The following is a 24,408-nucleotide window of genomic DNA, read 5'->3' on the forward strand; positions in this document are numbered from 1 at the left end:
TTTGTCATATCCTTACTATAATTTTATAAATATTTTAAAAATATTTTTATAAAAATATGAATATTTATTTTAAATATAAATTATACCTCCTCTAACTCATTGTCCTGGATCCGTCACTAGTTTATCCCGAACCATATCCAATCACACGCCTTCGTGCCACGGAGGGACCAACCGTTACAGTAATCTGCATGCATGGCATGAGCTAAGACCTGTGAAATGGACACTCACCAACCCTAGTCTTATCGATTGCTCTTCATTCCCCCATCTATAAATATAAACCCCTCCATTTTCCACAAGACCAGAACCTGCTCAGAAACAAACATATCTACTGCCAGCTATTTACCATCCTGATTCACTTTTCGTAATTTCTTCAGTTTGGTAATTTTTGTTAAGCAGCGCGCTGCTAGCCTTTAATTCTCGCTAAAAGCAGTTGAATTTATAGTACCTATACAACGAGTCAAGTCAATTATTGTAGTGTCATCATATCTTACATTCATATTATACGTGCCTAATATATAGTCGTGACTCACTCTTCGTTCGTGAAAAAAGCAAATCAATTAGTATATGTAGTACTTAAATATCTCGTTTGAGTATATTTAATTAGGTTTTGATTTGCCGGCGTTTTCAGAGTACTTAGCTATGGAGTGGCATATATGTGTGAGAAACTTGGTTTTGCCGGCTTTAACGATGGCCTTATTGGTTGCCGCAAATGGGAATTGTTACGAGGGTGGTGACTCGGGCGGCAAATTCGTTCAACGAAGTGGAACCCATTTTATAATGAACGGCAAGCGAGTCTACCTGAACGGGTTCAATGCTTACTGGCTTATGTACATGGCATCTGACCCATCCACAAGATCCAAGGTCACCACCACTTTACAGCAAGCTTCACTCCATGGCTTGAACGTCGCAAGAACCTGGGCTTTCAGCGATGGAGGTTACAAGGCTCTTCAGGTTTCCCCTGGTTCCTACGACGAGAACGTCTTCAGAGTATGTCAATTCCTTTTGTTATGATTGATGATTAACCCAAGACTTTTACACATATCGATTATTATATATGGTGAATACGCAGGGATTGGATTTTGTGATATCTGAAGCTGGAAAATACGGGGTGCGACTCATACTGAGCCTGGTGAACAATTGGAAAGATTTTGGTGGGAAAAATCAGTATGTGAAATGGGCAAGTGAACGTGGCCAGATCAGTGCTGTGAGCAACGAAGATGGCTTCTTTACCCACCTTGTCGTAAAGCAATATTACAAGAATCATATTAAGGTTAGAAATATGTGCGTTTGCGGGAAGCATCGATGCAGCACGCAAGCAACCGTTTTGGCATGCGTTTTAATTTCTGGCTTTTTAGTCTGTAGCTATAGATTAAGTTTGATATACCAACGGTCAATTTCTTTTCCCCTTATATATATATATATATATGTATGTATGTATGTATGTATGTATGCAAGGACTGTTTCTCAAACTAATGCACCGCACGTTTGCCGATCAAATGTTACTGTCATGCAGTGGTATTTCATTACTGCTTCATCATCAAAATCTAGTGAAAAAAATTGAAGTTGGCTTTAATTTTATGTATGTGGTTGAAATGCTGCAGGCTGTGTTGACTCGAAGGAACACCATAACTGGGGTAGCATATAAAGATGATCCAGCTGTTTTCGCGTGGGAACTAATGAATGAACCTCGTTCTGATAACGATCACTCTGGAAAAATAATTCAGGTCCTTTTCTCTCTCACTCTCACACGAACTACAAATATATAGCTACACGTTCAAACACATCCTGCGTAGTATGTGCCAGCTTCTAGCCAGCCAACTAGGGGGAAGGAGATTTATGATTGTGTGATCATGTGATATCTCCAGTTTAATTCTTGAAAAGGAAAAATATCATACAGCGCCCACAGCAGATGAAAGACAATTATCAATTTGCTGAGACCCAGAGGGTAGGATAACTTTCCCTGTTCAAAGATAAAGACATTTTATTTATGGAACATCGGGTTTTTGAACTTCACAGGATTGGGTGAGTGAGATGGCTGCGTACGTAAAGTCTATTGATAGCAATCATTTGCTGGAAATAGGGCTTGAAGGGTTTTATGGGGAATCAATGCCAAATAAGAAGCTGCTCAATCCTGGATACCAATTAGTGGGAACCGATTTCATTTCCAACAATCGAGTCCCTCACATCGATTTCGCCACCGTTCATCTCTACCCAGACCAATGGTAATTTAGTTTTTTTTTTCCCTTTTACTTTTTGGTGAATGGCAATTGCAATTATTATTTCACTTGTGGAGAAGCTTGGCAGATTTCTTTTTCTCTTTGGTTGATGAGTTTAGTGATCGCTTCAGGGTACCGGGGTCAAACGAATCAGCCCAAGCTGCTTTTGTCGACAAATGGGTAGATGCCCATATTGAAGACTGTAATCATATTCTGGGGAAGCCCATTCTGTTGAGTGAGTTTGGGAAGTCGACCAAGTCGGAGGGATACAGCGTGGAGAAGAGAGACAAGTACTTTCAGAAGCTGTACGACGCCGCATACGGCAGCGCGAGGAGCGGAGGATCGTGTGGAGGTGGGCTTTTCTGGCAGGCCATGGCCCAAGGAATGGATGGCTTTCATGACGGATACGAAGTTATGTTTCAGGATAGCTCCTCAACCGTCAATATCATCCGCCAACAATCTCAGCGCATGTCAGCTCTCAATCAGCGATAAGGAGCCAAGCACACCAGATAGAATAAAAACAGAAAGAGGAGATAAGAAAATCACAAACCATAATCATAAATATTTGTAATTAAAGATTTGCTTTGTTCCATTGCATAGAAAGTCTGCCAGCCAGGGGCCAGCCAAGGTTGATGAGTCATGAGACGAGCTTGTTGCTTTTAATCGTTTGAAGACAAATGTGAGGAATAGAAAGTGACCTTTTTCTTTCCCTTGATTGATATATGCATGTATGCATGTTTTTTTTTTTTTGGCCAAAATATATATACGTATGCGTTACGTGGGCGATTTTGTATCAAGTGTCCTGTCAACTTTTCGAGTTTCCAATCTCATCATTCCTATTCTATAAATACATGGAAAAACAAAAACAAAAACCAAAATCCAACTGAATACAATTTAATATTAATAACCCTACCTCAAATTTAAAGAAGTTATAACCAGTACGGGTGGTTTATAAATTTGGCAGAAATAGGTACAAAGTAATACATTAAAGGGAATAATTATTTGACACTAACATATTACTCCCTTCATTATCAAATATTTGGGAAATCATTCTATATTTTATTATTTTTTATTATAAATAAAATTACAGATTGCAATGAGCATTAATTACATTTTTTCCACATTATTTCTCATAAATGAATAGTATTACCTTCGTCCTAAATTATAAGACAGTTTTGAAAGAAATCTGATATTCCAAAATATAAAATATTTTTAAAAAATTAATATTTTATTAAATAGACTTATTCCAATATGATAATTTTTCTATCCTTATTTAATTTCTGTCCATCACTCTTTTCAATATAAGTAAATGGTATTTTTTAAATTTTATATTTTTATTTTAAAAAATAAGGTTTTTAGGTGTATTTAATAAGGTTTATTGATATGTGAGATTTTATTTAAAAGTATTTTATAATTTAGAGTAGAAAAATATCATTAACCTATAGAACAAAGTAAACATTAATTACAAGGGTATTTTAATTCAAATATTTCAACTTCAAACATAATTATTGGGATTAACTAACTCTCTTAAACTTTACTCTCTCCATTTTTATATATAAAAGAAACTAGCACTTGTCATTTTATTTTTATTTATAAGTAAAATCACATTTTAATAAACATTTATTACAATATTCTTAAATTACTCTTTATAAATTTATAATTTTCATTTAAAAGAAATAATCAATGTAATCTTGCTATGATTATATACAAGATATTTTAGTATAGTTTTTTATGTTTAAAAACAATTATTATAATTGATTGATTTTTTTTAAAACTATGTGATATAATTACTTTTTCTTACATAAAAAACGGGAAGAGAATGAGGGAAAGGGTAGCAATTAGAATTAGTGTGCTCAAAAGTCTTGGTGGGAGGGAGGGGAATATAAGATAGTATACACTGAATAATCCCAGCCCTAGGCCCTACCTACTCTTTCATTCTTCTAGTAAATCGGGCTAACGTGTGATAATATTTAATATCTCTCCCCACACACACACTTGAACACTTTTGGTGTAAATTAATAATGCGATTCCGCGTTTGCCTTTTCATCTCCAGCTTGACAAGTGTTGTATATCCCCCGTTCCTTTTCTCCTTGGAGCTATCAAGATGAACTGGAATCCCCTGGCTCTAGCTGATCAAGGCCAACAGTGACTACATGAGATTTGGACAGTGAAAGTGAAGTAGGAGTAATCCACAAATTGATAGTGATCGCGCGAATCTACAAATCTACTTTACATGGCTAGAGAGGTTTTTTAATTCATCCAAAATAACATTTTAAAACCCCATCCCAAAAAATACAAGACAATCTAATCTATAATGAGATTATTGACAGGAATCATTTACTGGAAGTGCGTCTTGAAGAGTTTTTTACGGGGAACCAACACAAATTTATCCTTGCCCGTGACTGCCTTTGTGTTCATACTTATTCAAATATAATATTCAATGATACAAAAATCGCAAATTAAAATGAATAAAATTAACGCTATGAATGAATTCAACAGCCCCGCCGAGGTGCCATCAGTCAAAACGATCATTCGCGTCACTTCAAACCTTGACGAATGAAGACTCAAAACTTGATGTTTGCGCTTGTTCATGGATCTTAATTATTCGGAGCAAAAGTTTGAGGGCTAGTATGCCTTCAATTGCGTGTCTTTGTTGGTCGGTTATGCCATAACCAGTCAAAGACTTTCCATCACCATTTAAATGACTGCACCGTCGCCTATCACCGAGTTTTTGAGCACCACTGTGATTCCTGATCGAATGTAGATACCCTCAGAAGGTCTGTCTGCCTCCTGCACATTCTGCGTTCCGACAAAATTATTATTCATGGACAAATAGAAAGGTACTATGCATATAATATAATTTGAAGTGAAGTCAAAAATAGCTCCCTTCAGTAAGCAAAGAAATAGCCCTATGAAGAAATATTTTCACAGCGCGATAGCGATAACAACCGAATCATACTCACATCTTTATTGGCAATGACCGCATTTTTCCCAATTCTCGCATTCTTATCGATTATACAATTTCTGCAGAGCATAAATTTGTCAAAAACAAATTAGACCATACAAAAGATATAACCAAAAAAAAGATGAAGTGGGCAGACTGGGTTTTTAAGCATAAATGGGAGCCGCGAGTTTGCTGCTTTTGCCAGCTTCTGTTTTCTGTGTGAATGTGGTGGAATTTGTGGATTAGGGTCGATACAGCCAATCAATGATCAATATAATTAAGGGCAAGACTTATGTTCTTCGTCTTACATACTTAATATACTTATATCCAATCAAATCATGACATGTATATCCAATTAAATCATGGCATGTGGGTCTTAATATATTAGTTTAATCAATAACAAAAATTTATTATAGAATAAATAATCTATAAAAAATTCACATGTCTTAATTTAATTGAATACAAGCACATTAAGTTTATAAAGTTCAGTATATAAGTTTTCTTCTATAATTAATTTTATTCATTGCAAATTTTCCTGTGCCCAATGCTTAAAAATAGCCACATTCAAATCGTTCCGCCTTACTTTCAGGAATCTTACACAATTTTCGTGTCCTTTCCAATGCCTATTGGAACATTTTCCTCCGCCAAAAGAGCTGCCACTTCAGCCTCAGTTTGGTAAAAGTCAGCACCCATCATCATGGTGTCCTGTACAATGAATGTGAATGCAACTGATATTTCATCAATCTAAGCACTCCAGAAATGAGGTGGTTATCAGGTAATTACCTTCAACTGCACTCCAGAATCTATTCTGGAGCGGATTCCCACAATTGAATGCTCAATACTGCATTCTCTCAAAAAGCAACCGTCTGAAATCAAAGAATTCATTACCTACATTGAAAGTAATTGTTAATCCCCATCAGGCCCCACAAGAATAATCAAATATCAGCTATTTGAACCAAATTTTGCAGTTATACCTGGCACTTGTTCAATTTAGTTGGTGGTAAGAATCGAGGACGTGAAAAGATTGGCTTTGACTGGTCATACAACTGAAACTTAGGGGGCTTCAACACACCAGCAAAACGAATTGCAACTTGTATAAATATTTGACAAGAGCTGGTGAGCGGTGACTGATTATTGCTATGGCGTTAAGCAACCTACCTGATCCATTAGGGCCATGTTTGCATCAAAAAAAGACTTTATAGTCCCAATATCTTCCCAATATCCACTGAAAAGATACGCCTGCAATGAAAACCTTAGTAGTTTACAATAAAATGGAATATGATGATAACATTCACTAGAACACCAAAATCCCACAATGACATTATGCATATCAAAAAACAAGGACATCCTTGATGCTACCTGCACATTAAAATCCTTTGCAGCCATTGGAATGACCTCAGACCCAAAATCATTTGCATTTGGATAGCAGCGCCTAAAATTTGGCGTAAAACACATAAGAAAATCACGCCATACTTCTGTACGAAGAAAAAATAACACGCTCCTAGAAAGAAAGCTCAAAATCCTTGTAGGTACTACTTAAAACAATCAGCAATTTTCTGTTGATCAATGACGAAAGCAGTTCCCAGATAGATAAATAATACTCTCTCTGGTCTTTATTATAAAGACCTCTTGCATGTTTCTCAATGTCTAAAGCATTAATATTTTTCAACCTAGTATCCCTAACTAACTATAAAACTTCCTAACCATTTATACAAACTCCTCTAACTAATAATTTTTATTACGAGTAATTTTGAAATTTTACAAAAAATAACTAATTTTAACTTTCTTAATCTATGTAAAGTTGTTAATATGTCCTCATAAAAAGGACCCGGGGGAGTAAATATTAGTATTAAGGAATGTCGGTTATAAGGGTTGTTAAGGGTAGCTAAGGTAGTTGGGAGGGGTTGTGGCTCTATACAAGAGCCAGATATTAGTGTAAATATGTGAAGAAATTAATGAAAGTTAAATTTGGAATTAACTCTGTACCAGCATTGCTCAGAAATTACTTAATGTACATATTAAACAAGAACAAAAATAAAAATAATCACCTTGTTTTGATTTTAGTCTTTAACATCGCATCTTTTTTATTTTTTTAAATCTTCGACATAAAGTATAGAGAAATTTAGTCAACAAATTAGCCATTAACTTTCACTTCTAAAATTGTACATGTTTCCCGAAGAACAACTTTCATGTATCAAAATGCTATTTAAATTAACAATTTTACAACATTCTGCATGCTAAATGGGTTGTAACAGAGCTTTCATGCTTTTAACATCACATTCACTCCATTTCCGTGGTCCCGTAAAGAAAAGGTTTGAAGTCACCAAATAATATTTCTACTGAAGATCAGTAGTAAGAATCTTTAAAAGGAAAAAGTTTGCACATCACAAAAGGAGCCACATTACCTGAGGAGGTTTAGTAGAACATCGGTTTTAAACAAATATACACCCATAGATGCAATATATGAGAATTTCCTTGCTTCTTGAGTTGATAAGCCGAGGACAGTTGTATCTACATGCTACGTAAACAAGTTCTTTAAGTCAGAGACAGGTGCAGGTTGACAACTGAAATTATGGATATCTTTAATCAATCTTTTGAGAGACAGAAGAAATTGGAAGAGTAACAACCATAGACCTCAACTGTTCTCCCTTAGGTTTTTCCAGGAATTGACTGATCCGTCCTGATCCATCAACCTTCACTAAACCAAAATCAGCAGCACGACTGGAGATAAGAAAAGAAAACGTGAATATTAGAAAAAAAATCACGCAAATATGTTCGAGAAGGAATTTCACTCAGAATACCTATCATCCACTGGGAGACACGATATAGATATGTCAGCATTTGAACTAATATGCTTCTGCAGATGACAAGAGATCAACTGTCAAGCTTTGGTCATATCACATAAGTTATTTAATCAGTAAAAAGTTAACCATGCTGGTAATGCCAACCTGCAGAAAGTTCATGTAATCCATTCGATAGAGATGATCCCCACACAATATCAGAATGTTCTCTATGTTTCTATGCTCAGCTTCCTACTCAAGATCCAGAAACTCGTTTAGTGTTGCGAAGATGAGAACCATGTATTCTGCTTGTTGATGAAAGAACTATTTGCCAAAGCTACAGTTTCGTGACACTATGGGAGCCTCTAGCCCCATGTCCATCAACTATTAGGCTTGGAACTTTGGGCCTAGCAGGTGCTGTATAAGAACCCCCTGCCAGGACCTATTATATGATTTTCGCCTCTCCCTCATGCAGACAACCCTATTTCCTTATTCTCCTTCCCCGGTCAGGTCAACGGCCTCGTATTTTAAGTTGTAAATTATATATATAAATATATATATTAAAACAACTGCAATTTTATGAGAAGGAATCAGAACTGAGAAAATTTATAGCATACCTCAAACAACCAGAGAAATTGTCTTACAGCATCTGCTGTCCCCTGAAACCACTTATTTCCCGATTCTCCAGGGGTTTGAGTTGCTGCTAATACCTATTGAAACACGCTTTCAATCTAAGTACTCCATATCAACAAGTGACATGACAGACATGACTCAAAGAGGGGTCAAAGAATCTAATCAAAGAGACAAAAGAAAAGTGGGGGGGACATACCTCAACAAAACCACCGCCAAAGTGGATGCCACTCCCTAAATTATAAGTTTGGGAAATGTGACGGTTGAGGGACTGGGAATTAAATTGAGTAAGGATGTAAATTTTATTAATGCCACTGTTAATGCAATTACTCATCGGTATATCTACCAGCCTATAGCATCCTCCAATTGGTACCTGAATTCATCATGAAGAACATAAAAAGGCCCACAGGTTAGTGAACCCAAAATCAGCCTGCAGTAGTGGAAGAGAGGTGTCTTTAAATCGAACAGCTTACAGCAGGCTTAGCTCTTCTTTCAGTAAGAGGGAAAAGACGAGTTCCAGCTCCACCACCTAATATGATGGAAGCAACAGTCTTTGGGTCCACTTCTAATTGTCCATGTAATGGTGACTGCAAGGCCTGAAATGCAATTTGATGTTGTCACACTTTTTAGCAATGATAACACTATAACAATCTAACTCAATTTATAGTCACGATTGAAATCCTCCCATACGGGCCAAAACAATTATTCACTGAATTTCTGCTGATACTTTGCTAAATCTATGATTCTTGTAAATAACAAGTTCAAGAAAACTAAATCTAAAGTTCAAGAATGATGAAGATAACAAGGATAAATAAGGTTAATTTACCATCAAATCATTAGCAACATCTGCAAGAGTCCGAGCAGCCAACAATCTTTTGGTGGTCTTTTTCTGGGTTACATTGACGGTCTTTGTATTTCCTAAATCAGATGCTGCATGGTTTGAATGCACCAAATTCACTCTGCTATTAGAGAATGAGGAAGACAGAATTCTGTCATTGTGGGATGGTGTCACCTTTGAACTCAGAAGCAACGAAAATCCATGCAATTCACTTGCCATTCCTTCCACCCGTGTCTTCTTGAATTGAAAATTGGCCCTCGATAAGACAAATTGAGTTGATCTTTGCTTCTTCTCTTAAGCCGCTCAGTGAACAGATCAACTATTAAAATGGTTTCCAAGATTCAAATATATAATCATTAATAAAATATTAGACAACTATTAAAATGGTTTCCAAGATTCAAATATATAATCATTAATAAAATATTAGACAATGTAGTTAGATGAAAAAGAAAAAACAAACAAACAAGTTGTCGACAAGAAAAAAGAAAAAAGGCAAGATATAGCAGCAGCATAAGTTGAGCCGTTCATGCTCTTACATGATTTTTTTAAAAGAATAAAGGAAGTAGTGAGGGCTTACCTCAAGGCGGGGCAAGGAATGGCTTAATAGCAGAAAACCAACATAAATACCCTCCAACTGTCATTGTATTTTACTTTTTGGATTAAAAATCTGCTATTCTCTTGTACCAAATCAGCCAGTATACTAAGATTCTGAATAGCTTACAGTTTAAGCCGCATCCTGAATGGGACTTGTCGATATGTATGCTAGTTTGACGCTTTTTGGAGGTTCTGTCCATTAAGCAATGATACTTCTCGAATTAATTAGCAAGTTCTTACGCCAAAAAGTTTCAAACTTTGAACAAGAAGCCATCGGGTTGTCGGTAACATCGTGATTTCCAGGTTTCCATCAGATTGCCAGTTTCTTTCTGTCAAGAACGAGAGAACACAAGGATTAACTTGAACTTTGCGAAAGGATTATCGAAATACTAGTATATGTATGGTTAATTGTGTGTTAATCTGGCGTTCAAATGCATCAGCGCATCGTATTAGGGAAGAATATCCCCCCCCTTATGGTCGGGTTTTGACAGGCAGAGATTCAACCTGGAATCCAGCATCTCTAGAAGCCTTGCTGAAGAAATTCTTATACATCCGTAATGTTTGGCTAGCAAAGAATGATGTTAGAAATCATAACGATCTTTTAGTCGAACGGGCTCGGGAATTGATCACTTGAATATTAATTTAATGTTTCACTTGTATCAGAAGGTACAGATGAAACCCAGCTAACACTAAGAAAGATTGAGAAAGGGTCGTTTCTGCAAATTTCCCTTCTGATCCTAGCCCTATTAATTGCATTCCTCCATATTGGTTTAGGGGTAATCGCACCCAACTCAAATTAAAGACAACCAACAAAAATGTTTCTGGCGTTTTGCATTTCTTCTCCTGACAACTTAAACCAGTCTGTTTTATAAACTTAAGACTGTATCTCATTGCGAGTAGTAACCAAAGCTAATTCTTCTCCTAGAAACCCCATTATAATTATAATTACAAAAAAGAACTACACCTTGAGATCGTAAACGAAAATCTTACAGAAATCGGAATACAATATAGAAATGAGAAATATAAAACCCCTTTATAATGCAACTCACTTCTGGGTATCAGATGAACGCTTTCCTTGTCAACCATGCCCTTATTCATTCAGATGCATATATTCTCGCTTAAGCGATCAGAATAGAAATGGTTGATTTTAGTAGTGTCAGAGCCAGATTCTATATCCTATAAGACTAAAATAGGTTCGGTGACAGGATACTGTTGTTCTCAGTTCTAACCAAAAGAGTTGACAAACTAGCAAGCGCCTACTACGTTTACGGCCTTCACGAGCCCAAAATGGATTAATGATGTAGACGGAGCAGCTGTTACAACTGTACATTATATATATAGCTAAACCTTGGAGCATTATTTATCAATTCCGAGATTGCTACATAGATGACCAAGCTCAGGTCTTGCACCCATCCACGCCGCAAATTCCATCTTAGCAGGAGAAGTGCAGTGAAGGTAGGATCTGAATGTGATCAGGAAGAAGTACCGCCTGCAGATGAGGGGAAAAGAAAATGGTTACATCACAAAAACAGGGAAAAGAGAAACGTTCCACTGACATCCATGAGTATGATCCATTATAACTTTCTCCAAAATAATGTGTGAAACCAAATAAATTAATAAGAATGAAGGATTCAAAAAATGACTTATAGATACACGAGCTCAAAACAGGGGCTGCCACCAATTACACAAGTCCAAGGAAGGGTTCAATTTGAGTAACAAGAAAGCATCTCAGTCGTTAAGCATACCTCAGAGCCTCGACGCCCATGTCCATAAGATGAGCACGTTCCTCGTCATCACCATCGGTAAACTTTTCAAATTCTTTCCTATAATACATAATATCATCCCGCAAATGTCCTGCCCCTGCACACCTATATTCAACAAAGAGTCGACAATTTAGGACTTGATTTATGTTGCCAGATCATTTTCCACGGAAAGGTAAAATGGCAACAAATCCATATACTTTTAGATCTACTCAATGATATCCTCTATGCTCAAACTTCGGCTGATATACCTTTCAATAATAATGTCAACATCTGCTTTGCTTTGGGGACCATGTACGAGTACTCTAGTTAGGCTTAGTATGTCACGGTAGTCGCCCATCCTAAGTGCCTCTTCATTAGAAGCTCGGGAAGGCGAATTCTCTAGAACCATTGGATGTATGTGGGGACCATACCACAGTTGTGAGATTTTAGATTCCAAGTTTGTCATTGCTAGTTTAATACACATGATTGCCATTGCATATGCAACTCCACCAAAACCTGTGTGCGACAAGAATAGGTAACTACCTGCAGAGCTATAACAAAGCAAGGGAGCTTTAAAAAATATTCTTTGGTTTAGGAGATAAAAAGATTAACATATCAACAAGACTGTTTCTAGACATTGCAGAAACACAGAAAACACATGGCAAACAATTATTTAGACCTATGCACCTCCCTTAACTCATCAGAAAGAACCCAGCATTAATGATAAGTAAAACCATTCAAAGAAATTAATTGCACTTTGGAGACAAAAGAAGCCCCCATATATGTTACTTTATCAGCCATGAGTTGGTAAATGGTTCTCAACTTAGCATTGGACTGCTGCACATCATGAACCAGCACACCGATGCAATAAACAATTCTTCAATGCTAAGAATATACATTGATATCCTGCTATGTATGGACACTTACTCATCTTGACAATACTGAATTGCATCTATGTCAGAAGCCAAGGCATCTCTCTCTCTTGTTAATGGAATCCTCCGGTAGACAATATCATATCCAACATTTTTCAAAGATGAATAAAGTTCTGCAGGTGTCTTGACATCATCTGCTGAAATGTTCTCCCAATATCCAACCACACCACACTGATTAGTTGAAGGGTTATACTCCTCACGATGTAGTAGCATGCGCCAACCAGACTTTTTAACCTCTGCAATTATATCTTCTTTTAGCCGCGCCTCCATGTGCTCCACCTGCATTACAGTTATCATGAGTTGTACAGAACATGAATTTCGAGTTGTGTTTCAAAAGACACTATTGCACAAGATGACACACCACAGGACCAGTGATTCCCACGTGCTTGAGTGTATCAACAGGTTTGTTCAACTCCCGCCAGACAAAGGGAGTACCATCAATATAAACAACCGCTTCTTCCCTCAAATCAATCAATACAACTTTTTGAGAAACTGCAGCTTCCAGATCTCCTGATTTAGGCTTGGCACCTAAATATGATAGGATCTCCTTGGCACCAGAGACGGTTGGAGTTGCCATGCTATACACCGGGTATTCATCAACCTGCAGGAATGATGTTTCAGGCATACATAATAACACTTCCATAATTTAAACCATAAAACATATATTTATTGATAATAACACAAAAGAGCTCTGCAATTATTAAATAATAAGAAATAAAAATGTGAGCGCAACATTAAAAAAGAATTGGACTAATTGTTCTGAAGCCCTTAACTGTCAAAGACTTGAACCATAAGACAATGACTCAGTATATATGAGTATGCATAACCTAATTAAATTTTCTCCCGTGGCTTCCCTGACAAATCTTTTAGCCATGCACTTTATGAATAAAATTCTTCTGATTGCATCAATATAAAGCTTAGTACCAGGCTGAAAAATGAGATAATTAACCCATGTGCCTATGTATTAAAGCAACCGATCAAAACAATAACAAGACTTACATGCTTTCAGGGAAACTCTACATCTGACGAACATTTTATGCCAGTGCTCTATAGTCAGAAACAAATACTCAATACTGAAGCAACATCTATGGCGCAGATGAGAAAATGAAGCTACATGAAATTGTCCAATTAGAAACAACTAAATCAAATTGCAGTGCTAGATGCATGGAATACATTTTTCACCAAATAAATTCATGCCATAAAACATATTAGAGATGCTAATTCTACCTACACTTGGATGATCCTGTAGGTCCCCACTGGACGTGTAGCCTTATTCTCTGGCATCACAAATTTGATGATAGTCAGTTTCTTTAGCGGTACATATATATGTAAACATACCTTGTAAACATTTGGTGCACCATGTATTTGTATGTGGCTGGAAGTTCTCTGACCAGGAAAGAAATACATTTTTAGTATGGAGCCTTTCCCCAAAACAGAACCATTCCGGTCTTTGACTATTGCCTCCATTACTGCATCTCCATGCTGAGACTCTTGTGGTGCTCTCAACCCTTCCTACATATTAAATTGGCATCAAGGAAGCAATTTAACCAGGTCAGGAGGAAAGTTATAAATAAACTAGCAGAAAAAAGCTACCGGGACACAGAAAAATCGTCCTGGTCTCAGTCTGATGCTCCATTTCATAGCCTGCACCTCTGGCCTCCTATGCAACCAGGTCTTAAATGTCATCTTGGATTCTCCTTGTCCACAAAAACCATCAAAAGCTTCGCTTCCAAGATATGCTGCAAAAGCAATAAGGCGGAAGTAACGTTCCAGGTACTCAGCACCACGATTCAAGGCCACCCTCCTTACTCTAGGCTCAACCTGCTGTTGATTGAATACTCTTCTATATTGCAGAACAGCTTGGCGGATGTTTTGAAGTGCAGAGCATCTATCAATAATAGCATCTAAGGCCTCCCGGCATTCCACCCCATTATCAAATAATGTCGTTATCTTCCATAACAAGAGGATGTCATTAATGCCAAACACACGACTTTGGTTCTCATCCATTTTAATTAGAGAAGCATCAGAGATTAATGCATTAATATCAACCCCTGTTTCATCTCCACTTGAGAAACTACCATTTACTTCTTCATGGGCTACGTGCAAATTGTCAACCAGTGTTTTGATGGGCCTCCCATAATCAATTCTAAGTTTAACAAGGCAAGCTATGACAGTGCCGGTGGTTGTCCTACCTCTACCCATCTGTATATAAATAAAATATAAGTAGTAATTAAAGGGGGGATGGGAGGGGCCAAGGAGAAAATGGTCAAATTCAATGTAAATGGACAGTTACACAGAATGAACATCTCCATAAAGATTACATCATAGAATATAAGGTTAAAAGGTAACCTGACAATTGAAAACAAAAGCAGTGTCCTTTGGAGAAGATGCTATATTAACAGCCATTGTGTCAAAGTCAGAACTTTTAGGAGCTTTACCATCAGTGATGGGGACACGTGCATACTTTATAGGAAAACCATCACGCTGCAGGCTTTTAAAAACTTCAAGTGGGGTTTGAATTGAATGAGATGTGACATGCTCCCAAGCATCAAATATATGCCCATCATCTGTCTCATGAATAACCAATACAGCACTGCCATAGTGTTCAGCTTCCCGTAGGATATCTTCTTTCAACCGAGCTTCCATTTTCTCCACTCTTTCACGATCAATTCCCTAAAAGAAGAAATCACATTTCCAATTCATTGACAATTGGGTGTGATACGTGGGGGAACATTTCAAGACTACGATGAGAGAATTCACAGGGGCATTTAATGGCATCTTAATTTGAACATGTTAGATATGCTCTATGCTATGTCTTCTTCAGCATTTGTATAGCCATGCACACTTTTCTAAGGTACCCACTACCTCGCATAAAAAAAGAAAAAGTAAAGAGGATAGTCTCACTCCCCACTCAATCATGGCCTAACTTTATGGGATAAAATAGTATTTGAATTAAGTATTTCCACAACTGAAGCTGCGCTATGAAGGTTTTGTTTACCTCTTCAAATTTCAAGAGTCATGGAAACCATGTATTAGAACTTTCAACATTTGCTGAATTACCAACATAATTGCTCAGATTAAACCTGACCTGCCTTTGCTACTAAATATAGAGGGCAAGGGGATGCTAACATAACAAGATAATCATGATATTCAAGGGAGAAAAATGTAAAGACAGCATTTTAAACACCCTAACTACATGGCTGTGGCATTTCGGGCAAGGATTGCACATGATTCCAACAATACTCATTAACAAGCATCAATCATATAGAAACAACATTTCCCAATAACATGATTATGTTCTTTACGGTGGCTGGTACCTGACAGTTACAACTAGAATTGTTAGACAAAAATTAAAATGACATGCTAGGAGGGTCCTAGCATGAAGAGACACGCTGGCTCTACTATAACAAAATTGCATTAGGGGTCATTGATTTCAAATTGAATGAAAAACCAATTTTTATAACATCAAAGTCTAGCCTGCATAGAAGTAATGCTTCTTCAACTCAGACGTTTAATTAAATTATATGTAAAAAGTTGTCTTTACCGTGTACTCCAACATGTTTTTGTACGGTCTTTCAAGTTCCCGGAGAACAAACGGTTTTCCATTAATGTATATGACAGGTTCTTCTCTCATATTATGCCAAAGTACAGGACGCCCGCCTTTAGAGCTACCAATCCTACAAATGACAGATCGAATACCATCAATGGTTGGGTTTGCCACACCAAAAACTGGAAACCCAGGAACTCCTCTGAAATTCGGTGCCCCCTCCACTCTCTGTTAAATTTGGGTTTTGACAACCAGGACAGTGATCACTTTTTAGAACAGTTTGACTGCCAAGAACTTCGCCATTTCTCAGAGCAGCAACCACACCCATCTCAGATGGGCGGCCATCAGTAGATTCAGCCATCTTCTTTAGAGATGGCTTCAAACTGGAATATCCAAGCGCACCCATTGGATCTCTCCTGAGCAACCTGCAATGCTTGAAAGTGGTCAGAAATAAATGTTACATATACTGCATACCAACATTCATAAAATCAAGGAAGCTATCAAATCATATAATGGGCAGAAATCCAATCGATATATACATGTCCAATTCACAAAGTAGGAAATTTTTAGAAGAGAATGATGACATGTCCCAGGTGAATATCAAATAAGCTTAAAATGCAAAGTACACTCAATCTATATCTAGCAGCTTAGTGCGTTAGCCCAAAACAACTAAAATGTTAGAGTACTTGATATCTTGTAGGGACTCAAACCCCTGGTGCCTCTTGATTCATAACTGATGTAAAGCAATAACACGACAAAACCATGCTTTTTCAGGGCAAAAGGGTTTAATGGACTCAAGTAATGTCCAAATCAATTTTTTCACAGGAGCCAACATGACACCGGAGACAATAAAGAACCTTCTCGACTCATTGAAGTAGAATCACAATTCATGATAGGGACCTTCAATGAAGCTCATGAGAATCATAGAATTACATAGCATGTAGAAAAACTTAATCATAAAGACCTTATTGGTGATTAAGTTTGGACTGAAAAGCAATATTAATACCAAGGATCCCTTCATCACCAGAACCAAAATTTGAGGTCCGGTCCCATTCTTAATGAAGAAAAAGAAATGACAAAACATCAACTTTACACAATCACTAATCTTGTTACCTCCGAATAATACTGTACAGTTCTGGCCTGGCTCTCATCCAATCAGCAAAACTGCTGTGACTGGCAAAATTAGAATTAAGTGCAGCCCTTTCTGAGTGAATGTATACTGCAAAACAGATTAAGAAGTAGTATCTCTCCAAGTACTCCACAAAGAAAGAAAGGGATGACTCCCTTTTCTTTTCATCTGGTTGTCGCAGAATGCTGTTGCGATAGGTGGCAATTGCTTCGCGTAAATTCTGAAAGTACAATTAGGTCAAATATAAAGTGAGGCATTTTATGCTGAAATATGAAATCAAACCCTACAAAATCAAAGAGAAGGGAATCGTAGCATCAAAGTATGCACAAACAGCTTAGTAACACAGGACTAGAGTCATTGAATATTTGATACCTGCATTGAGGCACACTTATCGATAACTTTGTCCACTTGTCTTTTCCCCTCAACACCACCCTAGAAAGCGTGTCCTCTCATTAACCCAGTTAAAACCTTTGCTGCGTCTTATAAAAGAAAACAAAGTTGATATTAATACCTCTAATACACGAATCAGACTTCTTATGACTGCATATTCTCCCCTGCGAACTGCCTCCTCCGAGTTAGGTAAATGGTCACCCACATTAGCAGCACACTGAGAAATCTTACCGACAGAATTGCTTCTTGGAATACCTATCATGTATCATGGTAATATCAAATGGTTACCCCCAGGATCTCAAAACTAAACAAAAAAAGGACTAAGTCTAAATTAAAGTTAGTCAAACTTTAGTTCCAAGGTATGTTCCTGCAAACACTTATAGCAATGGCTATTCAGTATATGTAATCCCAAATTTATAAAAATAAATAAATAAATAGTGTCCTCCAAGGGCATGCATGTCTTGTGAGAGAGGCGTATTATTATTATTATTATAAGAACAGAAAGCAGACAATAATAGTACTTGGATTAAGTATAAATAGAAACCATTTATGACATATAAATGCAAGCAAATAATTTAGGCCATCATCTTCAACATGATGACGTTGAGCTTCTCTCCATCACACAATAGGTCAATGCTCTCATGTTATTTCTTAGACTCATTCTTCCATCCATATCCATACTATTATACGCTCAAACAACTTGATGGTCATTGGCTAGATTTTAGTCCTATAACCTACCAATGATGTGAACGAAAATGGAACCTTTAGAGACCCAGAAAATTGTGTTCCCACACACACACACACACACACATAAACTCTCCATTAGCTGGCTGAATTACACTGCAAGAGCCCCCCACCCGCCCCGCCCCAAGAGAAAAATACAAAATCTCTGGAATAATTTAACATGACTTGAAAGTAAATATCGCCACACAAACTGAATCTACAGACATTTTGTGTTAACTAAATAATAGCAAGATAAAGCATCTTAAGATTAATAAATGAAATCTTTTTCTTGTTAGCAATTCAGCAGCAAAATAATCAGCTTAGTATTAATGGTAGAATAAAAAAGAAGTTACTTTCTAATATTCAAATTTCCCTGTCATTTTGGAAAAAAAGGGGGGGGGAAGAAAAATGATCACCTGAAGCTCCAATTCGGTTGAGGTAAATTAAAGTTGCAATGACCATTCCTGTTGTAGTTCGTCCACGCCCCATTTGACAATTAAAAATAATTTCTGTATTTACATCAGCTTGAGAAATTTTATGAACCTAAATCACAATGAAGAACGGCTAAGCAATAACATAGCATTCAGGAAACTCCAAGTGAATTTTCTATGCTAATAATAGCTATATAAAATTATAGATTCTAGGCATTGAAGCAATTTTCATCAGCAGCTTTTAGCTCTTAGACAAGACAACAAAGAAGAAAATATGACTACCCAATACTTTGATTGTACCAAAAGGATATATTTCCAGAAGGCGTTACACTTCATACACAATGACAGATAAAGTCAAAGCAGGATCACTCATAATTGCCTTACTCACAACTTGTGCAAAGGTCTTTACTGAAAGAAATAGTAAAAGCTCACCAAAAAGTCAAAATCCAGTTCTTTTGGTGACTTTTCATCAGTTATAGGAACACGTTCATAATCGACATGGTATCCCTCTGCTTGCAATTCCTCATACACCTACAGCAAATAAACAACTTCGATGCATGTTTTGCAGAAAATTGATGAAGTTAGCGTTGCTCCCATTCTAAACAATTTTTTCCTTTACCTCTAGTGGTGTTTTCACTGAATTACATGATACTGGTTCCCACTGGTCAACCATCTGGCCATCTGGCAGTTCATCAGTCACAAGGATCTTATTTCCATATCTGTTTTGTCAATGTGCAGACAAGATTGGTTATCATGCAAGAAAGGATTATAAAATAACAAAGAGAACTATTAACCGCATTTGATAGAATAAATGGTACAATAGAAGTACCTTCCTGCTTCCATTAGGATATCTTCTTTCAGACGAGCTTCCATTTGTTCAACCCTTTCCCTATTTATTCCCTGATTGAGTACAGGACGGAACAAAGATGAAGAGATAAAATGCATTAGCTATAAATTTAGAGTTCTCAGTTCAACTCAAAAAAGTTAATTTCAATATTTACATAATAAGCATACCGTATACTCAAGGTTGGAAAATGGTCTTTCCACATCACGCAAAACAAAGGGTCGCCCATTAATGTACACAACCTGATTTCAACAAGAACGAAAAGGAAATTTATAAAAGACAGTTTGGAAAATGTCACTAGAACCATAGTCATCAGGAATTAAAATAAGATTTTAGGGTGCCAAGTGTGAGCCAAAAAGTTAATTCCAATGCGTCATGTTTACTGGTTATCACCAAGAAAGTTTCACTACGTTTCAATTATTCCATAGGTTGATACAGAAATCAAGGAATCTAGCCTGTATATTTTTGACGCACAAGATTTAGCTGAAATTCACAGAATGACAGGGAAGAGAACAAAAGGTCTTCATAGCTTCATTGCTGGAAAAAAGATAGATATTCGCAGGACCAACCAGAGATGAGTCCTAATGTACATTTGGAAGCTAAAGAACTGATATGGCCACAAGAAAACAAATATACCGGTTCTTCACGAAGGTTAATCCAAAGAACTTGCACTCTCGTCCCTTCTTTTTGAGCACTAATATGCTTCAAAACATTTCTGATCCCGTCAAATGTTGGGATTGCAACACCGTGAACATGTAATGAATCAGCCTGAGAACAGTAACCAACAAAAGAAAAGAAAACATTAAGCATGAAAAAGTAATTTATAGTGTGAAACAGTAATTTATGGGTTGAGCAGTTCTAGTATCTAATGCAAGGATATGGTGCTTCTTCAGCAGGAATTTCGGAAGCCAATGCATGGTATAAACTCCAGTTACAATGCCGTTCAAAATAGGAAACCAAATGACTTCAAAAGATCGAAGAGAAGTTTCGAAAAAGCCAAAAGCAGGGGAGATAGTGTGGCTAACTAATTTTCAAAGCATAAACAGTTGAATTACAGACCCAAGTATTTAAAAAATTTGATAACAAAAGTACATACATTAGACATCATTGAGTGATGACTCCGGCTGAGACCAGTCCACAAAGCTATGACAAGCAGCAAGGAAAAAAGAAAAAAGTAAGAAAAAGAACCATAATAAGACCTGGCGATAATTGGGGGCGCCTTCAATCTGAGGAGATAAGCGCTTGTTCTGGCAACCAGGGAAATGGTCACTCTTCAGAATGGTCTTCTTTCCCAGCACCGATCCTCCCCTCAACTTCATCACTTGTTCTGGCTCTTTCGCTAGCGACATCTTTTACCTTCTCAGAACTCCTACTACTCGCGACTCTGTCAGTATCACTCACGTAAACACAAACAACATAACCCAAATAGGAGGTCCTATGTTCACAGAAATTCGAGTTCTCTCTATTCTCAGCAAGTCACCTTCGTTTGTGACCCATGATATTCACAAACTCGGAACAGCCAAAATGCAGAACGCGAGGAGAATTAATCACTTGCAGAAAAAAGAAGAACGAAGAGAAATACGGGTTATGATTGTAATGTTTGCGGAAGAAACGTAAGGATGCAGATAGAAAATCCAAGAAATAGGCAAAGATGACTTCTTGTCACTTCATTCTGACGTAAGAGGGTTATCAGCCGTCAGGTTCCCGCAATTTTAGAATAATATCAGGATAATTCCCTTCCCTTGCCTCAAAGGAGTTTCTGTAAAAGCTCGGATTCCTGACGCTTATTTCGCAGACGACAGAAACAGGAAAAACAATTTTCTTCCTTCCTCTACATATACTTCTTCCTCGAAAAGCAGGGAACGGGCATGCGAATCTTTAATCTGATTATAAAATTGAGTTAAGACAATTTTCATTAATTAGATAGCCCTAAATTCGGAGGGAGCATGCCGTGAATATTCTTCTTGCCAGGGTACCTACGGGGTAAAGATGCCCAACCGCCCATCAACAGTCGCCACCTATCACATAGATTAGGAGGATTATCCTCTTTATACGGTTCTGTCCCATAGATAATGGTGACCACACAAAGTAGATAGCAATAATTTTTACAGGAACAGCAATACAGGATTTCCTCTTAGAGGAGAAGAAAGCAGACTCTGGACTGAAGAAAGTGGATACAAACAGAACAAAAAGCGAAGAGGAAAAACAAACGTGCAGGTTATGACGCTCGGATTGGTGAATCTGGAAAGGGAGTGGGTTGATTGGTCACTTTCTGGGGCCCAGCTCAAGGTCAACGTGGCGTTGTGAGAAAACAGTAAAAATTAAAAGGAAAAAAATGGTTACTTACCTTAAAAAATAAAAAAGCCCTTCACATGGTTGGCCCGAGTCAGGCCTATAAAAGGGGAAAAAATAAGGGAATTTTTAATAAGGCGCAAGAATGTGGTATAATTATGAGTGAGTCTTTAAAAATTTTAAAATTTAATTTAGTTTCAAAATAAAAATAAAAATAATTTTAATTAAAAAATCAAAATATTCTTTACTTATTATATAAAATTATTAGTTATTAATTTTCTTACTTCACTTATTAATTTACTAAAATAAATTGTAAATTACATGAAGTAATAAGTCAATAATTATATAAGACTTAACATTAACTGTTCATTTATCAGCAACAATATTAGTTATTAAATTGCTAGCTTTACTTATTAATTTATTAATATCAATTATAAATTACTAATAAATTTCATAATTTATAACTAATGAAGTTAGCAAGTTAATAATCAATATTATTACTTATCTGATAAACGGATATAATTTATTAGTGATATTAATAAATAAAATAAAAAAATTAATAATTAATTATTCTACATAATAAGTGAGGTATAATTTAATATTTTTATAATTTAAATTATTTTCACTTTAAATTAAAATTTCAAAATCTTATTTGAAATTCTCTCGAAAAAATTGATGTAGTAATTTACATCAATCAACACTATTAGATTGACGAACTCAAGAAAATAGGAAAGAAATTGGTCATGATGAAAAGCAATTGCACCTCTTAAAACCGTTAGGGTTTCCCTCTCCTTCATGAGAGTCTCTCCATTAGGGAGAGTCTTCCCTGGCCATGGAGGCCGTGAGCCTCAAGGCTTTCTTCTTTGGCGTCTACCTTGGAGGCCTGTGTCAGTGGGCATGCATGTGTTGGGTGTTTGTGTTAATAAGGATGAGAGGGTGGGTCAATGCACGAAGGAGTTGGAGTATGGCTTAGGGTTGCTTCTCTGGCGGCAAGGGCATTGCAGATTGTGAGTGTTTTCACTGAGATATATATTGACTTTGGCCTCAAATCTGCAACGACTCTTCAAGGAAAAAGCTATGATCTAATGGTAGGGAAGCAGATGATTGGAGCAAAGTAGAATGATCCTTTGATAGGGCCAATTTTTTGGGTTTTGATTAAGGTAATTTACTTCTAGTTCTTGGTTTTAAATTTCATCGGTAGGGCAAATGATTTGAGATGGGTGCCTCCTGATCTTGTTACATTGATGATAGAGCTGAGGATGGAAAGGCATGGATCTGCATCAAATGTCAGGAAATTGAGGGCTAAATCAATGATGATGTGCTTGGTGCATTCAAACATTCCAAAATTTTCAATGGTAGCTATGTTTCAATATGGATGGCAGAGATTTAGGAATGGTCAAATCTAAACAACTTTTTTCAAAATTCACTCGACTAGGTTTAGTACAATCTTTCTATATCTATTTTTACTCTTTTGTTGAATGCCCTGTTTTGGTATAACTATTTGGCATATTTAGGTGCTACTGCATTGGTATCACCCCTAGCTTTGTTTTGGGATTGGTGGAAATGAGGGGTGCTTTAGAAAACTTATTACTGGTTGTTGGGTGTTTGGTTGTATCTGCCATTAAATCTATCTTTTGGGAGTTTGCTTGGACTGATTGCCTCTCCATTTACTTTAGAAAGATTACTCAAATGATTGTTAAGAATAAGAGATGGGTTCGACCGAGTGCTTTGATTGGCGTCTCTAGTTTATTATTATTATGGTTTATTGTGGTTATTTTTCTGATGATATTTGTTTCCTACCCTTTGATTGATGTTGTTTTAAGTAGAGCTCCTTACATTTTCTCAACCTTTGTGGATATTTTTTTGTACCTCGGGCAATCACTAAAAATTTATGGCTTTAAGTGCATCTTAAGAAGTTTCTATCAAGTTACAGTATGAATTTTTCAAGCTACAATTATAGGGATATGCTTTTCGAACTATGCTTCCAAGCTCCCATCCCCTTTGGTTTCTCTCCTGAAACAGGGTAACATGATGCAATTAGGATTTTCTTCTGGTTTGATGTGTTGTTTTGTCTGGAACTTATTTCAGTACTTTTTCTTTCTTTGCTTTTCATGTTTTGTATTTTTTTCTCAAACAATTGGTGTTCTTTAAATAGCATGTATTGTTCCTTGGCCAGAACAAAAGAAAGAAAGAAAATAGGAAAGGAATTTATAAAACAACACGTGAAAGACATGATGTCAAGTAACTTTTGTTTCTTTTTTTTTTTTAAAGCTATGTATATTTACTTTTTTTTTTTTATTGACAACAAAGATTGAGCATGCTTGACAATTTAGTTCACAGCCATTTTCTGATTTTTTTTAATTTACATATTGAAAA

General features: G+C 36.6%; 3 protein-coding genes and 1 long non-coding RNA gene across 10 annotated transcripts; 2 read left to right on the forward strand and 2 right to left on the reverse strand.

Annotated features, from left to right (window-relative positions):
- Positions 1–273: 273 nt before the first annotated feature.
- LOC129285724 (mannan endo-1,4-beta-mannosidase 4-like) lies at positions 274–2,966 on the forward strand. 2 transcript variants are annotated; one of them, XM_054921577.1, is made up of 6 exons: positions 274–378; positions 629–987; positions 1,070–1,270; positions 1,602–1,724; positions 2,017–2,222; positions 2,348–2,966. In XM_054921577.1, the coding sequence occupies exons 2-6, from the start codon at positions 640–642 to the stop codon at positions 2,706–2,708; spliced, it is 1,239 nt and encodes a 412-aa protein (XP_054777552.1). In that variant the 5' UTR covers positions 274–378; positions 629–639; the 3' UTR covers positions 2,709–2,966. The 2 variants fall into 2 exon arrangements, with proteins under 2 accessions (XP_054777552.1, XP_054777560.1); XM_054921585.1 differs by lacking the exon at positions 274–378 and having other exon boundaries at positions 394–987.
- Positions 2,967–4,064: 1,098 nt separating this feature from the next.
- LOC129287133 (glucose-1-phosphate adenylyltransferase large subunit 2, chloroplastic-like) lies at positions 4,065–10,873 on the reverse strand. Of its 6 annotated transcripts, none has more exons than XM_054923314.1 (17): positions 10,130–10,873; positions 9,986–10,042; positions 9,397–9,727; positions 9,044–9,166; positions 8,770–8,943; positions 8,558–8,650; positions 8,109–8,192; positions 7,962–8,017; positions 7,788–7,881; positions 7,566–7,678; positions 6,520–6,592; positions 6,319–6,399; positions 6,135–6,206; positions 5,944–6,048; positions 5,759–5,865; positions 5,180–5,240; positions 4,065–5,015 (listed from the first exon to the last, which is right to left on the reverse strand). In XM_054923314.1, exons 3-17 carry the CDS (start codon positions 9,625–9,627, stop codon positions 4,914–4,916), a joined length of 1,569 nt encoding a protein of 522 aa, XP_054779289.1. In that variant the 5' UTR covers positions 9,628–9,727; positions 9,986–10,042; positions 10,130–10,873; the 3' UTR covers positions 4,065–4,913. The 6 variants fall into 6 exon arrangements, 5 of the variants coding, with proteins under 5 accessions (XP_054779289.1, XP_054779280.1, XP_054779267.1 ...); XM_054923305.1 differs by having other exon boundaries at positions 6,135–6,212; XM_054923292.1 differs by having other exon boundaries at positions 4,066–5,015; positions 6,135–6,221.
- Positions 10,874–11,060: 187 nt separating this feature from the next.
- LOC129287121 (uncharacterized) lies at positions 11,061–21,896 on the reverse strand. Its single transcript, XM_054923282.1, is given in 20 exon segments — positions 11,061–11,491; positions 11,748–11,870; positions 12,014–12,295; positions 12,672–12,955; positions 13,038–13,277; positions 14,015–14,188; positions 14,270–14,878; positions 15,026–15,349; positions 16,221–16,455; positions 16,457–16,648; positions 17,337–17,572; positions 17,725–17,784; positions 17,864–17,997; positions 18,882–19,008; positions 19,329–19,427; positions 19,516–19,615; positions 19,726–19,796; positions 19,911–19,982; positions 20,377–20,508; positions 20,940–21,896. Coding segments are annotated over 20 exon segments (3,777 nt in total). The 5' UTR covers positions 21,090–21,896; the 3' UTR covers positions 11,061–11,358.
- Positions 21,897–22,716: 820 nt separating this feature from the next.
- On the forward strand, positions 22,717–23,787 carry LOC129315318 (uncharacterized). The gene is made up of 2 exons (XR_008594450.1): positions 22,717–23,192; positions 23,284–23,787. It is a non-coding gene; the product is annotated as an uncharacterized LOC129315318 (long non-coding RNA).
- The last annotated feature ends 621 nt before the right edge of the window (positions 23,788–24,408 follow it).

This window comes from Prosopis cineraria, unplaced genomic scaffold (assembly GCF_029017545.1).
Source record: "Prosopis cineraria cultivar Desert tree isolate PC_DT_omini unplaced genomic scaffold, ASM2901754v1 PC1, whole genome shotgun sequence".
Taxonomy (NCBI): Eukaryota; Viridiplantae; Streptophyta; class Magnoliopsida; order Fabales; family Fabaceae; genus Prosopis; species Prosopis cineraria.

Bases quoted from the DNA above. Each gene is read 5' to 3' on its own strand.
- LOC129285724 (XM_054921577.1), top strand. From the start codon at position 640: ATGGAGTGGCATATATGTGTGAGAAACTTGGTTTTGCCGGCTTTAACG. The intron at 988-1,069 runs GTATGTCAATTC...GTGAATACGCAG, and splicing joins ACGACGAGAACGTCTTCAGA to GGATTGGATTTTGTGATATC. The intron at 1,725-2,016 runs GTCCTTTTCTCT...TGAACTTCACAG, and splicing joins ACTCTGGAAAAATAATTCAG to GATTGGGTGAGTGAGATGGC.
- LOC129287133 (XM_054923297.1), bottom strand. From the start codon at position 9,627: ATGGCAAGTGAATTGCATGGATTTTCGTTGCTTCTGAGTTCAAAGGTG. The intron at 9,167-9,396 runs GTAAATTAACCT...ATTGCATTTCAG, and splicing joins ATGTTGCTAATGATTTGATG to GCCTTGCAGTCACCATTACA. The intron at 5,016-5,179 runs GTGAGTATGATT...GTCGGAACGCAG, and splicing joins CGGTCATTGCCAATAAAGAT to AATGTGCAGGAGGCAGACAG.